The following is a 19,380-nucleotide window of genomic DNA, read 5'->3' on the forward strand; positions in this document are numbered from 1 at the left end:
TTTTTTCCTCTCAGATGACTGGGACTTGATCAGTTCAGCTCCATTTAGTGCAGTGACATCGTAACTTTTAATGAGGGTCAAGTTCTTTGCTTAAACCTCCTCAGTGGTGGGAGTAGTGATTTCAAAGTGTAACGTGTTATTCTTCTGTAGTAGCTTATATACACTGTGTTTTGTATTCTTAAAATGATTGCAAATGGAAAGGAAAAACCACGTATACTAGGAAATTATTTCTAAATGAGATCATTGAGATGGAACAGGAAAGAAAATATCACCTTTGCCCTGTGATATTGAGGTGCATACACCTGCTATATACATAGATTCCAGTTTCCATATAATCCTAAAGTTACATTATGTGTTGTTTTTTCTAACAAAGTATTGTCTTAGTGTGGTAAATAAATAGTATACAGGCTTGGTGAAAAACAAGTAGCTAGCATTTATCTTGTTTAAATAAATGTGTCCACTGCTGAAATATGGCATGAGACAACTGAATTTTTGTTAGGTTCCTAATTCTTGATCCATTATTCATGTTTAGCTTTGGGTTTATATATTCCTCTTCTTATCCGAGGAAAATAGACTAACATTCATTAGCTCACTGTAGTCTAGTTTTCTAAAAATTGGTAAGAATTTACCTCAGGACTTCAGGAAGGGTTCTGACTCTGGAATCATTTCTTCATAGAAAATAACTTCCATAAACTCAGTTTATATTGGTTATCAAAGGGAAAGCAGAGTCAATCAGATCATGTTCTACTAGTGCCTGCTGTCAGGAGAACAAATAGGTCAACAGCTTTTTGGTTTAGTGTAAAAGAGGTGTAATGGTATCCAAAGTTTGGAATTAAAACTTGTCAAAATCTTTATTTGCATATATGGCACTTTGCTATTTACCACTTCCATCCCACTGATACCAGTGCCATTTTCAGATGATCACTTTGTCTTGAAATCAGTATAGCAGTATTAGAATTAAAGTGTAATTGTAATCAAATATTAGCAAAATGTATTTTATCCTTATGTTTCACTTGTTCACTTGCCAAATCAAACAATTGGTTTTACTTTGACTATTCCGTACATTAATATGGAATTTTTTAGTTTAAATTTATTCAGAATTTTTGGCCTAAAAACAAACAAACAAAAAATCTTAAAAAATAACATGTATTGTCTCAAAATTAACAATTATAGTAAAGTTTTCAAATTACTGTCATCTACTAAATAGTTATGATATTTGTAATCTAATAAACTAATAGTGTAAATCCAATTTAATTTCATTGAGTGATCTGTGGATGAAGTAAAGCCCATGTTTTTTGATTCTAGGTATGTGCTTTGTTCCATTTACACCATATGAGACCATAAATGTTATTCCTCGAACCTGCCAGCTAAATACAGATGTGCCGCAAGTTACACAATTGCTGAACTTGACTAAAATTCACAAGCCAGAAATAAAATGCAAGAGTTATCCAGTAACAATGCAAGAAACAGGTATTCTAATGTACTAAAATGCTGTGAATATGATCAAATACAAATAACATACAAATAACTGTTGTTTTTTTTGCAAAAGTGCATGTTAAAATTTTCCAGTGTCTTAAAATACATCACAACCCTTGTACAACTGTAATAGCATGAGCACACAGACACATGTTTATTCTATAGTTTCAGAGATGTGTGTGCAACCTGAACAGTTCTTACTCAAGCGTGGGATTTATAATAACAATAATTATGAGGTATGTCTTTCAAATGTACATTAAAGTGAGGCTGTTCAGTTTTTACACTTCTTTGAAAAGTACGTTTATACGTGTTTGTTTACAGTAACAAAACTCATATAAGAATATGACCAAGAATATTCTCCGCTATTCTGAAATGAATAGGAAGGGTTTTAGATTTTTGCCTCGAATAAGACCATTGATGTATTTACTTATTTAAATTAGATTCAGCTTTTTTTTATATGCAAGTACCATTATTGTGATACTAGAGGGCAAATAATATTTTAAAGTGTTATTGCCCTAGAAGTAGTCATGCCAAAATTGTGTTGTGAAGTTCAATTACAAGTTTGCTTTTTAAATAGCAAAAGAAACTGGAATTCAGCCACTTGGTGACAGCACTCAAAAATCATACATTTTTGGTTAGGTTGTCAAAACAAGAGGGACTGTAAAACTTAAATAAGTACAATAGTGTGAGTGATATATTTAAACAGAAAAAAATGTTTGTTTGAAATAAGTCTCCTAGTTAAACCTCAAGTTTTGTCATCCAGACTACAAAGATACATATAGCTTATATAGAAATATGGTAACGTAATTAACCATAACATCCCTGGCCTGCATGAAAATGAAATGTTTTCAGCTTAAAGTTTAATCTTTATTTTTAATCTCATGTTATGTACATAGCATATGTTCTACCAGACATGCATTTCAAAGTTCCGAAGTCAGGCCTCCTTGATAATGGAAGCTTTGGTATGTTTAAATACATTTCAATTGGAAAATGTTCTTTTTAGCCACTAAACTTCTCATTTATTTGATAATCAAAAGCCCAAATTATTTTTAGTCTCATCCACTTTTAATTACACATATTATTTCATTATGCCATCAACACACTGTTATGTGTTGATGTAGGTAATTAATTGCAGTCAATTAATGTGTTCATAAACAGAGATTTTCATGCAAATCAGCTTTTATAATTGGAGCTAACAACATCCCAAGGTAGTCAGCAAATTAAAGAAATTGATGTTGGGTCATCTAATCTTGTGAAATGGCAGCTGTTAGGAGGAAACAAATGTCACATCAGGAACAAAGGAAAAAGCTAATGGAAGAAAGTGCCTTCTTTTGTGCTTATTAGTACAGTAAATTACAATGTTTGGTTGCTAATGCATGATCTTTTTTTCATTTCATTGATGACAATGGAAATAAAGCTTATCTTAAATGAAGACTAAACAATTCTATGAAAAATGCTTAAGACAATGTACAAAATGTTGTTTCTACTTTTTTTTCTATCCAATTCTCAAAAGTGATAGCAATTTAACACTCAAGTTATAGCAAGAAAAAAAAAAATGCATACGCTATAAATTTTAATTATAAATTAATGTGAAGGTACCCTTATTTTTTATTAGCTCTGATAAGGAGAATTCACTGACAATCATGAAGAATCAAGAAGAAAAGAAAAAAAAAAAAAAAGATTATTACATGCAGTTCTGGCACCCTGGTGATAAAATTATCTTCATACATAACTATTTTACTGTCCATACCTTTTAAATTTTACTCTAAACATTCACCTGCATTTCATGACTACCTTTTGTTTTTGTGGCAGACCATTTGGCATTTTCGGTGTTTGAAAATAATTACAAAAGTATATTTAGAAGTATATCTAGATTTTAAACAGTAAAAAATGCAATGAAAGTGCTAGAACATTTTAACAGGACTAGTGCACCTTTTCAGTATTAGGGTTCGGCCCTGGTAATGCAATAGATTCATTAATTTCAAAAACAAAACTCCATGGAAATACTTCTATGTGTACTAGGTGAGCTGTGTGTGATACATTGAGAGTATTGACTCCGTTCTATTTCTTATTTATTATTTTTTTGTTTAGTTATTTATTAATTAGAGCTGTTTTTTCTTCCTCTCACAAGTAAGGTTTTCATTGAAGTTCTGCAGAAATCATGCCAAAAAAAAAAAAAAAGGTTTATTAATAGCCCCTTTTTAAATAAATCTTTAAAGCAAGGAGATTAGAAATATGTCTATATAATAGACCAACATTTTCTTGCCTGTATATTGACACACTTTTATAAAATGTGTGTTTGCTTTGAGTAAAAAGATAGTGAACTTTGACTACATATTTCTAGGGATTGTGCTATAAAGGAACATAATTTTTGTGTATGTATAGTGTTCATAATTCTTTCATTTCAGTCGATTTTTAAAGGTATTAATATTTATACTTTATAAGTACTGTAATATATTTTTGAAACTGCTATTTTTCTTTACTTAGGACGCTTGATTAATAGGGGAAAAAGCAATATACGCAGCAATAAAACTCAAGACGTATCACATATTGCATTTGGATCAAAGATCCTTGGACCACCTCCATCTTCAAACAGAAGAGTCAGTATAAGGGTATCTGGAGAGGTAAGAAGGCTTAAATTACAATGAAACCACTGCCTTTTCTATAAAGGAAGAGATTGGCAAACAAACAGGAGAGTCATACTAAAAGTTTATTTCAGAACTGGTAAGAAGCTGCATCTAGAGTACTGTGTTCAGTTGTGAGCCTTGAATACAAAAGAGGCACTGTAACATCCAGTGGAGGGCAAAAAAAAATGCTTAAGTGGCTACAGCACGTGGCATGGGAAGAGAAGCTGAAGGAGCTGGGTTTGTGCAGCCTGCAGAAGAGCAAGCTAAGGGAGAGTCTAGTTTTCACTAGTTGTTCTCAACCAATTCAACTGAAATTCTAAGGTGGAAAGCAAAATTCCTTTCTCCAAAGAAGAAAGGGCTTCTTCCGAGGTCTAGAACATCCAGAAGTCTCACTGTCTTTTTATCCAGATAGTAAATTTAGATTTTTTTTTCCTTACTTTGCTTTGCTTTGTTTTCCTTTCATTCAGTGGAAAAAAAAATCTGCCTGTTAGTAGACTGTAAAGATTGAAGATACCACACAAAACTGTACCTACCATAAAGTTTCCTTAAAATATGATGATTATTTTTTTTTTAAAAAAAGGAACATTTATTCCAAAATAAACTTAGTTCAAAATCTGTGTTTAGCTTTGAGTAGTTTGAAAGAGTTGTATCTTTATCTTTCATTAAGAAAAGTATTATCTTTCAAGGTAACAAAGACTGTGGATAGCAAAAGTACTAGATCATGCCAACTTCAAAGTTCAGGAAAAGGAACTGAATCCCTACAAGACACCGAGAGATTGGAGCTGTCGTTCTCACCATGCAATGATTCTTTAGATCAAGGAGGCAAGAAAAATACTCACCGAACAGCTAAAGATGTACATCAGAATGGTAAGAGTGTAAAGTGAAGCATATATAGAGTTCACAAACTGCCAAAATTATTGCACAATTCTGAATTTGAATGTAAAATGTAATTCTCAGTTTTTCTCATCCTTTATCTACCTTGTTATTTACTGAAGACATTTATGTTAAATAACGGCTTGTTCTCCTGCATGAGCATGAAAAAAATGCTCATTCTCTCTGTATTTAAGTATTTTAAGTATTTGAGCCAGGGACCACCACCTGCTTGCAGTAGCTACAGGGTATAAACATATTCCTCTTACCCTCATGATATGTATATATTTTGTTTTGATTACTTTGTAGGTTTTGCAAGCCTTTTTTTTTTTTTTTTTTTTTTAAATAATTTCTATAGTATGTCTACCTTGTGTACATAGTCAGTGTTAAATTTTGACTTTCTTGTATCTGTCATTATTCCTGCTGCCCCACAAGATTCCCATTCTTTCTGGAAGATGTTTGTATACCAGAACAATTCTTTGTATGCTGTTCTTCCATGCCTCTTGTGAGAAAAACATACAGTATGAGTGTTCACAGGTATTTAATGTGTCTGGATTACATTTCAGACTCTGCAATTCAGACTCAGAAGATGTCTGAGAATGCTGAGAATGGAAGAGCAGATTTTCAGCTCCCCTTACCACAAGATCTATCACCAGACAAGAACAATCATGGAAGATTATGTATAAAAAATGCAGCCCAAAACACATGGGAAATAACCAGTGGTGTGGTGCTAATTTTATGTTATTTTACATCTCAGTTCTGTGTGGGGTAGGGGACTATTTGTTGTAAATTTCAAAGGACTCAGAAGCAGTTCATATAAAATATAAATGTATGTGCTGCAGGGATTATGGAAATCAAACACCCTGCAACAGAATTGCTTTTGAGCATTGATAAAGATTTGTAGGATTAAGCAAAGTACCAGAGCAGTGAATGAATAAAAAAGAAAAAACTCCATGCTCTCATGATTAAAGGGAAAGAACTAAAAATAATTTATTCTTTAAATCATTATTAAATTTAACACTAAAGATTCCAAACATCGAATGTATGAGAAGAGGCAAGTATTCAGGCATGGATATCTATTATGATATCCATGTAATATCAGGGTGGTTTTTTTGTTTTGTTTTTGAAGATCAGTGGTGAATTTTCTTTATTTTTTTCTTATTATTTCTGGATTAATATGTTTTGAAGAATTTCCCATAGGCAACCTGTTCATCAAGGAAAGTCTGCTATGCTCAGTTATGAACTTCCTCCAAGGATGGCAGTGGAAAAACTTAATCTCAAAGAATGATAAGCATGATTTGTGGAAAAGTTCACAGGGAAGGGGGGGAAATTCAAAAGCAGAAAAATCAAACAAAAAATGAGGAACATAATAATTTTAAATAAAATTACACCATGCAACATATGCATAAAATATACTGACATTTTCAGATGAGAGAACTCCTACTCCTTCTTAGCAACCATTTAACATTTGAATTCATGTTTTAAGTACCTTTCTAATAAAAGCAAAGAAAAAGTATTTTCTGTGACGACTTCTCTTATAGCATCTGTTTATGCACATTGTCAGAACTGTAAGACATAAACCTCAGGACTGATGTTCTTTCTAGTCTGGAAACTCCAAAAACTTGATCTGGTCCCACAGGCTTGGTTTGGTGGCAGTGACTCTGCTAAAAGCATCATCCTGACATTTCTGACAATGTATTAATGTACACACCTATGGCAAGTTGTTGGCACAAAACCACTTTCCTAAGCAAGTGCAAAACTTAAATATTTTCTGGCTCCCCTTTTATATTGTAGTTGAAACAAGTTGTATCAACAAGAATCTGTCATACAACATTCTTTTCTTATAAGCAGGAATTTAGTATTCTTGAGCCCTGTGCAGCCATCATCATCTTGGGACAGCACTGTAATTGTTGTGCCATTAGCTCGAGCAAATATTAACTTAAATTTCATGGGAGAAGGGGAGCTTTCATAAGTGCTTTTCTTATTACTTTAGAGGTTGTTCACTGCTATTCATAATACCTTCTGGATTTATCACTGAGCTGAAATCAACATAACTTCTGTAGCAGGTGCACAGCATAGCACCTTTAGAAAGGTAAATTATTTTTAAGCAAGGGAAAAACTAAAATGAGGGAGTATTGTTTATAGTTTGCCAATCTTATTTATGCAATGTTTAAACCTTCATTAAAATGTTAGGCTGCGATTGGAAGCTTTACCATAAGTCTGACTGTGTAGAAGAACTAATGAGATGTTTAGGTGATCATTCTTGCATTTATCTTGTTTGCTGCAATGTTGTGATTACATAGTAATTTACATATTTTGCTAAGAAGATACTCTAAATTGTTCATTACAATTGACATGGAAATGCTGAGTTAAAAAGAAATTCCAGTATAGTTTGTGGCTGAGAGATAATAGGATTTGGTTTGGTCCAAAACACTCCATATCTTTCACTTGTAGACTATTAACAAAATGGTACACTGATTACAGGTTACAGAAGTTGCTGAACTCCAAAGCTAGTGTAAAACGTCATTTGACAGACTTGCAGACTTAATGTTTTCTCTTATTGTTTCGGTTTTATTTGCATATGACCTCTTAGATGTAATTGCAATTACCCGGATAATGTCAGATGAGTGACACAATCCTGAGTGATCAAAGAGAGGAGAATGCTGCTGTAGTATGCTCCTTTGAAAAACTTGTAGTTATTGATCAAAACAAAAGGTCGTTGGGCTTACACAAACAAAGGGTAGTTCTTAAAAGGTTTGAATAGTGTCACTCATTTCTTGACATTTAAAAAAAAAAAAAGTCCAAAATATTTGTGAAATAAATTGCATTACTTACATGTTCATCTTGCAATTCTTACAGCCTCTTTCAGCCTCTTACAGCTTAAAAATAAGATGAGATGTCTGTATATTTACAAAATACACCTTTCTACATATAATTGGCAATGGTATACTAGATTACTTTAAACTAGCAGGACTATCTAATATAAAAAGATTACATTAAGAGCCTTGAGGCTTCTGACTAAAGATTGTCTTCCTTTAGAGACTGAAAAATAGCGTCCTCTGGAACAAGTAGGTGCAAGCCATGAATGTACAAGATATAAGTCCCTCCTTTCCACCTAGTTCCTACTACAAACTACTGTTCAGTAGTTTCACTAGCTACTTTCAGTGAACCGGGAGAATCAGAGCAACACAATAAGACAGCTGTTTTCTGCTGGCATTCTCATTCTTCTCTTCCTTTTGCTTTCATTTATGGTAGTTCAGATTTTTTTTATTTTTTTTTTCTCAAAGCTGCTTCATGTGCCCAGAGTGGTAAATATTTCTGACAAAACTAAGAAAGAATTGAATGCCATAGTAAATTTACTCCATTCTGTGACAGCAAGCATTTTATTATTGCTGTGCTACTTTATTATTACATTTTTAGTATTTTTTATTGACGCTTTTTTAATATGGTTGGTGGTAACCTTGTTTTATGGAGCCAGAAAGTTTCCAGATTAGTGAATAATCCACACCACACTACCTTTAATGAAGATAGGGGAGTATTGCATACTTGAGCAATTCCCCTTTTCTCAGATGCTATTTGAGATTGGTTTTAATCAATCAAATTGACATTTTTTTCTATACTATCATTCCAAACAGTAAAATATAATTTAACAATGAGAATATAAAAATGGTCTTTTCATGTTTATCTGGTGCATTCAATCTTTAAATCCATTTCTGTAGTTTATTGTTTGTTCTAAAATTGGTAGATTAGTACAGCCTGCATTCAGGGAAACTTGGTGAAATAGATATCTTCATACGTTTTTCATGTCATGCTATTTTTCATCAGAACTATAGTTTGAAATTGAGATTTAAACCATAGGTACTAGAAATAAAAGAAAGTGTAGAACTTCAACAATAAAGTAGCAGCAGACTGTAATATTGTGAACTTTACACCAAGTGTTTGTGATTTTTGGGAGAATGCAACTCAATTGTACAGTTTCAAGTCTTCACAGTTAGATAGTTTCAGATTTGGAAATTTCAGGTTTGCATGTCATATATTTTAGCCTGCAGATTTTTTAATATATGATCAGGAAACATTTTGATTGACCTTGCCTCTCTTAGAAAGCAACATGATCTCTTTCACTGCATCTTCATCACTCTTCCAAATGTATGAATTTGATACATCAGAATATTTGTGTTAAAAAAATTATTTTCTGTACAGCTTCCAGAGGAAAAAAAAATGTGATCAGTATAGAAATGCACTTTATATGTTTTACATTACAGTAAATCTGTACATTACAGCAAATCTGAAATTTACATTTCAGATGAGTGGGTGTTTCCAGAAAGTTTTACAGAGAGTGTTCAGTTGGATAAGAGTGGACAGTTCGTAGCTACTCAAGATTCAGCCTGCCATAATTTAACCTCGCCACAGAATGCATCTGCTGAACATCAGAGCAATGAAACAGGTGATCACCATGCGAATCATAAAGAGATTTTCACATTTTCATCAAGACCTCGGTCAGCTCCTCATGGGAAATCTCCAAATAGGTCACCAGAACATTGCATTTTCCCTTTGGATTTGAAGCAAGACAGTAACCAAGTCCATGGGGAAATCCAGATTGCAGATAACTTTCAAGGAACTGACAGCAGTGAAGAGGTAAGCCACTTTGCACATGTAATTCTTGATAAAGTAGTCTTCATCCTAAAACTCCTAGGATGAGATTCTGTCTTCAAGGTAGACAGGAAGGATTAATCATCATTTCCCTATATACCTACCAGTAGATTTGTCTCTGTCAGGTTGCTGTGTCTAACTGAGTACAGGGGTGAAAATGAAGGTATTCCCTCTGTAACAAGTGGACAAAAGAAACCTAACTCTCTGTCAACCCCTATGTCAGTAGATACATGTAAGTATGCTTTGAGCATCCTTACAACAGAAAAGATTTTAGGAAAGCCTGCATTGTAGATTTCAGCAAGACATATGTCTGTTATGGTTGAATGAGTGTACAGTAAATAAGGCTTCACTGTGCCTTTTAGAACTGTAAGCAGGGGCTGTTTTGCTCACCGACATTGTCAAAAGTAAATTAAGAAATTTCATATGTTTAAAGTCACTTGATGATTGGTATTTCTTCTTTATATCCTATTCGAGCTGTGTGAGCATTGCCAGGTTTAATTCTTTTGTAATGTGGAAATCTTTCACCAATAAGATTAGTGAAAGAAAGGAAGTATTTTTTTAATATTTTTAATGTTTCACCCTGCAAACTGAAAACCACAAGTATTCATAAAGTCCCTTTAGCATTTACCAATTAGTCACTGAAATAGTTAATTGTTGTTATTCAATTATAAGAGTCAAATAGTCAATAAAGGATAAAACTTGCTTCTTTCTGTGGAATAATTCACCATCAAGTGGCTTATTTTGTAATTAAATAAATGTCCATGCTTTCAGCCCAAATTCCTGTCAGGGACTTTTTGTAGTGAAACTTGCCATGTTAGCACTTGTTGATTCTGCCAAACCCAGAGCAAAAGCAAGAACTCATTCTGGCCACAGGAGTCGTGTGACTGTGGCTGGTGTGTCCACACGTCAGAACGCAATCAAATATGCTGTTTTGACTGTGAAGCCGAAAGTGAAGCCTTCAGTGAAGAAACTTTCTATCCTTAGGTAATTCAAAGAGTAAAGGAGTAAGATCAAATAAGATAACATACTCTTACAAAGTCTGATAGGTAATTTCACTCTGATACCTCAGTATTAAAGCCCAGTGTACAAAGAAACTATATCTCATCTGCTCCTCATAGCAGCCCTCAAGTCATTAGAATTATTTTCTTAAAATTACACCCCAGCAAGAGCAATCAATTTTATGTATCCAGAAATTATTGCCCAACTGCCCATCTGTATGTTCTTTCTAGGAATATACACGTAGTTCATCAGCAGAAGTGCTAATTCCTCAGTGAAATCATTCTCACCTTCACTACACATATGCTGTGCTATAGTTAATCAAGCGAACTTTTTTGACGTTTTTGGCACAATTTCATGATTTAATATTTATCAAAATATTCTAGAACCTACATTTATATGGCTATATATATATGGTTACCAGCATTCTAAATCTGGGCTGATGTTTTGAGAAGTGTAATTGTGTCTCTATCTTCCCCTGCTTTGGTTCACTAGTTAAGATGTAAAAATATGTTTATGGGATACTCAGAATAGCAGATCAGAAGAGCAGACAGTTCTCAGAATCTGCAAATTTAAAATTAAGCAGTAGAAACTAAGGAGCCATTTTGAAAATTTAAGGCCAAATGTTTTATGGAAAACAGTGTTGTGTGATGATGAGAGGAAATCCATCTTTGTTTCCTGAATTTAGGATGACAACAATAAATTTATCCAGGGTACTGAGAATCTAGAGATGAGTGTCAACAGGCAAGGAACATCTGATTCAGCAATTTTTGAAGAGAGCGCATTCAAGAGCATGCCATGGAGAAATGAATACTGGAAGAATAAGGAATGCAGCAAACAAAACCTCGAGGAAACCATCTTGTCAAAACCACAGAGTTCCACTGTGAGAAAAACAGATTCTGTTATCTCTCAGAGAAGCTTAAAGCCTACCCTTTCTCTTTCTCCAACTGGAACTAAATCTGAATTCTTTAACATCACTCCAAATGCATCTGAAAAAACTGAAAGACCTGAAGGAGTTTCTGGTCAGATAAAACCATCAATTGGTAAAAAGTCCCTCAAGAAAATCTCAAGAGAAAATTCATGTCTGACAACACAGACTTGTGTAAGTAGTTTTTACTTTGAAATTAAGTTGTTGCATTGTATACAGAAGCTGTAGGAGATGTACCCATTTGTATAAAGTGCAAAATAGTGTATCTTTAATCTAGATATATTCTGGGTTTTTCATAACAGTGTTTACCAAGCTCAATCTGTTGAAAGTTGATTTTGTATTTTTTTTGCAGTGCATAAAATTGTACTCCAAATAAAACAGAAATCACACAGGTTCATGATAGAAATAGGTGTAATTGAGCAACTCGCATTTTGGAAATATGCAAGTTAGAAATACATGAGTAGTTTTGGTCAGAAAAACTACAAAGGAAAATTGACAGACTTTCAATTTTTATATTAATTAATGACCATAGAAAGAGTATTACTCTAGATACTTAATAGTCACTCTGCAACAGTCCTGAGAAAAGATGAATTATGTGATTGAGGGCTAGCAGTGAGGCTGTGTCATAGGCTAAATTGTGACGCTACTAAAGGAACTGTTACATTCACAAAAGTGTTGTTTTATCCCCAGATTTTTGTCCTGGATTCTCCTTACAGAAACTTACAGTATTTTAAGAACAAATTTGTCTGAAGCTAATTATGTTCTTACATACTTCCTAATAGTTAATTCTTGTCTTCTCAGCTTATATTAAATGACATGCTTTGAACTGTACTTTGAATGAGGAATTGGAGCTTAAGAATCAAGTATATTCTGTAAATTGCAAATGAACAAATACGTCACCACTCCATTTTTGGACAGAATTCTTTTAGGCTTAGAATTACTGCAGTCCTATATCTTTTAACATTTTCTAGATGTGTTATGACTTGATTAGATTTATTCCTGGGCACCTGAGAATGGAACAGGCCATGTTTGTTCTTCTGACTTCAGAGATCAATTTTTTTTTCAGATATCACCTAATACTTCATGAGACTAAAGACTTATACAGCTAACAACTTCTGTCCGGCAGTGGTCAATCATAGATACCTAGGGAAAAGTGTAAGGACAGATGAAGCATCCAGCAATACCTCACCAGCATGCCGTGCAGACTTCCTGCTAGCCTTCATAGCTTAGCAATTTCTTGAGCTAAAGGTGTTGTATTTGTGATAAATAACTGGGGGTGGAAATTTTTTTTCCACACACTTGTATAGTTTCATTCTATGTCCATGTGGCCTTTGTCTTGGGACAATGAATTCAGAATTTAACTTCTATTAGTGGGGTAAAATAGCTCTCTTCTTTTATTTGTTTTTAATGCACCATTGCATTCTTGGTGCTTTCTCATTCTTCTGTTTGTTATAAGAAATAATGAATAATCATTTTTTCATTCTTCTTACCCATGCCACTTCCTATTGTATGGATCATAATCCCCTGCAACTATCTCTTTTGCAGGTCAAGGAGTTCTATAGTATTTAGCCCCAGGCTTGCTTCTTTATGAATTTTTACCTTTTTTTTTTTCCCCAAGGATGTTAAATCCAGCTGATGCATGATCATTAATGTAAGTTATTTGGGGTCATAATATCTTCAACAACTGCAGACCAAATGCCTCTCTTTTTTGTGGATCAATGAAACAGTTATGTATACTTTGGGAAAAAAATAACTACAGTCACATCTTGAAACATGACGTTTACCTCATTAGCATGATGGAAATGGACGTCTTCCATCATTACTGTGTTTTGTGTCCTTGCTGCTTGTCTGATCGCCTTTAGGATATGACAGTCCTCATTCCAGTCAGGGGGATTTGCTATCATTCTGCTGCTGGAATTTTAGTCCATGGTGATTCTATTACTTGTTGACGTAATTAATTTTAGTTATCAGATTTGATGGCATCCATGAAAGGGGAAGCATGAGTGACTACTTCCATGGGACAAGACTGCTACTGCTGTGACAGGGACATCTTGCAGAATGATTTTAACACCTATTTCTGGCTGCTATAGCTACTGAGGACTACACAGCAGCTAACTGTGAATATAGAATTTGGGGCATCTGACTAGGACGAAGGTTCTAGAAATCTCTTCCCACAAAAGGGAAGGGAAAAGGGAAAGAAAAGAAAAAAATGGAAAAGAAAGGAGGGGAATACCTGGACAATTCATCTTTTTTTTTTTTTTTATAACTGCATGATCCTCAGCACCTCTAAATTGGCTATAGTGAAACAAAAAAACGTAAAACTTGATAGACGATATGCATGATCCTTTTAGAGCATGAAGTACAAGGTACTGGCCAATGTGCTGACCTGAAAAGTAAAATGGTTATAATAGGAGCAGAAAACTGGTAAGGAGATCTGTTTTAGATCTTTCTTGCTCATTTCCCTATTGATGCCGAATAATGTCAAAATAAGAGAAAGTTATGTGTGACCTTGGGTACCTTTGAGACAAATACACAGAGGTGTGGATGTCCCATCTCTGGAAGTGTTCAAGGCCAGGTTGGATGGGGATTTGAGCAACCTCGTCTAGCAGAAGGTTTCCCTGGCCATGGCTGGGGGGTTAGAATTAGATGATATTTGGGCTCCCTTACAACCCAAACCATTCTATGATTCTATAAAATGAATTGTAAAGTTTAAAAATAAAAAAAATAAAAATAAAAACTTTTCTGCCAGACAGATTTTCTTTAGTTTTTAAATTGTTCATTATGTTTTACAACTTTTCTGTGAGGTTTTGTTTTAAAGCACGAAGGAAGAGAGCTGTCATTTTTCTCTACTCAATAAATAGCTATTAAATTAGACAGCAGAACTATTACTATATTACACTGACTCGTAGCTTTAAATCTGTTGCATGTCATTTGTTGCTTGTAAGTGTGCTTAACAGTGTGATCAGCAGGGCTAGGGAGGTGATCGTCCCCCTGTACTCAGCTCTGGTGAGGCCGCACCTCGAGTACTGTGTTCAGTTTTGGGCCCCTCGCTACAAGAAGGACATGGAGGTGCTTGAGCGGGTACAGAGAAGGGCAACGAAGCTGGTGAGGGGCCTGGAGAACAAGTCCTACGAGGAGCGGCTGAGGGAGCCGGGCTTGTTCAGCCTGGAGAAGAGGAGACTCAGGGGCGACCTTATTGCTCTCTATGGGTACCTCAAGGGAGGCTGTAGCGAGGTGGGGGTTGGCCTGTTCTCCCACGTGCCTGGTGACAGGACAAGGGGGAATGGGCTTAAGTTGAGCCAGGGGAGTTTTAGGTTAGATGTTAGGAAGAACTTCTTCACTGAAAGGGTTGTGAGGCACTGGAACAGGCTGCCCAGGGAAGTGGTGGAGTCACCATCCATGGAAGTCTTCAAAAGACGTTTAGATGTAGAGCTTAGGGAAATGGTTTAGTGGGGACTGTTAGCGTTAGGTCAGAGGTTGGACTCGATGATCTTGAGGTCTCTTCCAACCTAGAAAATTCTGTGATTCTGTGATTCTGTAAGTTTTTTTTTGCAAGAACAAAGCCTATCGTCAATGTATAGAATCTAGGTGTGACAGACTTTGCTTTATTTTTAAAAAATATAAGATGAAAGTATCTGGTGGATTTACATGTAACTCTCATACTTGATTAGATCAAGTAATATGTTTTCCATTCCAGAAACCTTTTTTTGGAGTTCTTTCATACTTCTCTTTATACTAGGTCATCCTCCAGATTTGAAGCCAAATTTGAGTACTACTGACTGCCCTTCAAGCAACAGTTGTTTATATCATTAGAAAGTGTGTCCAACTAGCACTTACTGAATACCACATACTATTTTTAATTTTTATTAAAATATTTCCAATACTTTAAAAGTTAATTTAATAAGCTATTTGAGTATGATCTTCTTCTGATCACATACCCATATAAGGCTTCATTTTTTGTTTTGTTTTGTTTTTTTTTTCCTTATCTACTGGAGCAGTTTTGGTGGAAGAAGCTAGTATTCTAGGTTCCTACAAGTTTCAGAAAAAGAAGTGGTAACATATAATATTGTTAACTACAGTGAAGCAGCATTGGAGATTTTTGTTGGTTGTGAGCATGTAATTATTTTATTTCCATATGAAACACCATTCATTGTTTTAAGAATTATGTATGATAGGATAGTTTTGGAAGAGTATTAGAGTGAGAGTTTACACAGAAGTAGTCTTCTAATCTGCTTGTGCAGAGGACTGGTAAAGAAAAAAAAAATGCTTAACCAGCTCTTACTGCAATCGATTTGCTAACTGCTTAATACACTTTAAGGACCTGGTTGCTTGCAATGTTTTATTCATGTTTTAATAGAGTTCTCTATTATTAAGTTCAAATATTTTTAATTAAGAAAGAAGTACAGCCCTCTGGGTAATATCGCAACCATGTAGATAGCTGGTAATTAAACTTTTCCACACATATAACTACATTCAAACAATTCTGAATAAATCATTTGAACCTAGAAGAATGCAAATGTCATTATATGTGGGGAAAAAAAAATCATTTAAACAACAGGTTTTGTCAATCTAGCAAAAGTTTTCAGTGTTTAATAAAAATGCTTTTTTTATCATAAGGGGAGAATATGCAAAAAGACGAGATAAGCTTTTAATTACTAAATGAAATATTAATTTTAGACAAATTTATAAGTACTGCAAATTTACTTCTTACATCAAAAGTTTCTCCTGAATTACAAAGTGAACTTAATCTTAAATTCAATTTTCAAATTGTCTTTGAAAATCAGCTAAGACTATGTAAAAAGTCTGAAGAGGCTTTTTTTGTAGTCATCATCTGAAGCTAAAGTATACATAGTCCAAACTGTTTCTCTTTTAAAACAAGGAATTTATTGTAAAGGATGTAAAAGATGGAAAACTGCCATTTCCTTCTCCTTTCTGTATAGAGTATTTCTAGAATAAGACCATTACCAGAAAAGAAAACAGAATAACAGTTTGAAATAAGTCAAAAAGACAATCAAATCTTTTAACTTCTTTTGTAAAAATTCCTCAAATCTATACGTCTTTCTTCATAAATTTTAAAGAAAAGACTCTCAGGTTTGGGAAATATTTTGCCTTTATTAAAAAGAAGGATGAGAAAAATGTTCTTTCAATTCCTAGTGTTTTTATTCTGCACAGTGCTAGTTCATTCTGTCATTTTAATGACTGCATACCAATAGGTTCCTATATGAGGTAAAAAAGATAAGCAGGAGCTTCTCTTAAAGTGATCAAATAAACTAAATACAGAAGGTTTCTGTATAGGAAAATTAACAGGAAATCAACAGCTTCAGAAAGATCAATGAAAATCTTAACAGCTGTAGGTCTGGTAGAATACTAATGCATCAAAGCAAATCAGACTTTCCAGATAAAACATAGCAAGCTTGATGTGTAGAGAACAAAAAACTAATAGTAGCTGAACTATTAACTTACGTTTAGTAAGGTCTACAGAAAATGTCATTTATTACTGTGGGATTAAAAATGGTAGTAATAATCAAATGATTCAGGGATAAAGCTTTGAGCTCAAAGGGCAGGAGTAAAAGGGGTGGCAGCTGTGCTAATCACGGTAGCTCATGCACTGCGCAGACAAAATGGCAGACTGTATTTACCTGTGTGAAAAAGTAATCTCCAAGTGCTTTAGATGACTCTGTAGAAAAATCTGTAAATGACCTTTACAAAGACATCTAACTAAGAATTTGAGATACATCGTAAAAAATGTAAAATGTTTATAGTAGGCCTTTTAGTTAATTATCCTTTTCACAAAGATTTGTGTACTTGCACAACTGTTTCAACTTGAGCACCCTTCAATCATAAATCCAGCTATATGTGATATATTTACCTGCTGATTGTCATCTTGCAGGCATACTTGCTTTCAAATGTTGTTTACTATGTTATTTCAGTGCTAATTTTCTTTCTGACCCTTATTTGCAATAGATGGCTTTAAGAGAAATCTGATAGACATATTTTTGGGTAATCCTGTGTTGAGGCAAGAGTTGGACTCAAAGGTCCTTTTGGGTCCCTCCTCCTTTGCAATATTCTGTGACTCTATGATTCCAGTATCATAGCAGTCAGAATGAGATATTTAAAATGTCAAAAATGTATGACATAAGTGCTACTCCCACAGACTTAGTCCTCGGCGGTAACATTTGCTGAATTCTTACCTAGAATTAAAATAGCAAGTATTATTTTACATGCTATTGAGATAATAATTGTTGATTTCTTTTATGGTAGCCATGAATAAATAAAATTATACTATGTGCTTTCATTCTAAAACTATTTTTGCAAATACTTAGTAAAGTATTCTAGAGCTTGAGCTGAAATCAAGGTTCTTTTCATTGCATGATGTGATTACATGTATTACTAAAAGAGAAAGGTTTCTGAATCTGTCCTTGATTCAAAATTCATTTCCATTGTGCTTGGTATTACACATCCTATGCAATTCAGTACTGTGAATGAATCTATGGCCATATCCCCAGTTAAACTTCCGATGGGGAAATAAGTAAATAAGTAATGCAGTATCTTTCTAATCCTTCATTATCTGTTTTTGGTCTGATACTGAAGACATGCAAAAAAAAAAAAAAAAAAAAAAAAAAAAAAAAAAAAACCTTACAGGAAAAGGGATCAGAGAGACAATAATGCTTTCCTGATTACCAAAAAATACATTTTCATTAAGGTATGTGGAACTCCCTAAAACAGAAAAAAACTACTGTGTCACTGAAAATAACCTCCTGTTTGAACAGTGTTATTTCATAATCTGTCTAGTGAAAGTGAGCATTTTGCATTATTAGATATGACAATTAGAGTTACATTAACAATTCAACCATTGAGCATAAAGAAAAATGAAAATAGAGGCATTTATTTTCAAATGTACGCACTAGCAAGTTACCAAAATAACTTTTAAAATTTAGTGCTGTCTTGTAGCATTCCAAAGAAATTTTAATCTGTACTTGAGAAATAACTAAATATTATGTTGATGGTTTTTATGATACTATAACCATGTTATTGGGCTTATTTCCAGATTTGCATTTAATGTTTAAGCAATTTTAACTGCTGGATTTTCAAACTTTTGGGATTCTGCTTTTATATTATTATTAATACTAATACTACCATTAATAATCAATTTTTTTAATTACAACAGAACAGCAACTTACCAACTATTCTGGATCCAAACTGCAGTACATAATAATGTTTGTACTCTTTTTCCTTCCTGTAATGATATGTAAATATGCTTCATCTTCATAGCTGAACAGAAATCTATTAACTAACATTTTCTAGTAAAAAATTTGATTCTCTTTAAGTATTGTAGCTTCATGAAGATTCCCCAAAAGATCTCCCAAGGTATCCATTTTCATTCATGTATTCTATTCCATCATCCGGTCTATATTGTTGACTTTTTCATTTTATTTCATAGGAGTATGACTGGAAAAACTACCAGACAAGTAGACTGAGTGTATCTGAACTACAGATGCTGGCTAGCATGAAGAGGCAACACAATGAAGAATTAAGGGATACAGAGATCTCTCATGGGCTAAGCGCATCACAGATAGACAACTGCAATGTTAGCATAAGTACAAGCAGTGATGATACAGCAACCTGGAATTCTTGTTTCCCACCAGTAAGTCTAATCCTGCAATATTTTTTGTAAAATTCTCTGAGTGTTTACACAGTTCCTATCAATTCTGAGGTTGAGGGGTCCCGAATATAATATTTCTTGGAGTAGCTTTGCAATTTAAGTTATCATTACCAAGCATTTTTTAGAAATCGACAAGTAAAACACACAAACAAAATGTTCACTTTCTGCAG

At 33.9% G+C, this 19,380-nt stretch overlaps 1 protein-coding gene across 5 annotated transcripts in view; it reads left to right on the forward strand.

Moving 5' to 3' along the window:
* Positions 1-19,380, forward strand: part of CFAP20DC (CFAP20 domain containing) — a 67,450-nt gene that overhangs the window by 21,483 nt on the left and 26,587 nt on the right. For 4 of the 5 annotated variants that reach the window (XM_084530549.1, XM_084530550.1, XM_084530548.1 and 1 more), the window contains 7 exons: positions 1,306-1,470; positions 3,964-4,100; positions 4,790-4,970; positions 5,540-5,695; positions 9,277-9,608; positions 11,308-11,721; positions 18,989-19,192. In XM_084530549.1, coding sequence (XP_084386675.1) covers positions 1,306-1,470; positions 3,964-4,100; positions 4,790-4,970; positions 5,540-5,695; positions 9,277-9,608; positions 11,308-11,721; positions 18,989-19,192 — 1,589 coding nt within the window. The remainder of the gene's footprint in view (positions 1-1,305; positions 1,471-3,963; positions 4,101-4,789; positions 4,971-5,539; positions 5,696-9,276; positions 9,609-11,307; positions 11,722-18,988; positions 19,193-19,380) is intronic. The other variant, XM_084530551.1, reaches the window with a different exon arrangement.

Source organism: Aythya ferina (assembly GCF_964211825.1).
Source record: "Aythya ferina genome assembly, chromosome: 10".
NCBI classification, from domain to species: domain Eukaryota; kingdom Metazoa; phylum Chordata; class Aves; order Anseriformes; family Anatidae; genus Aythya; species Aythya ferina.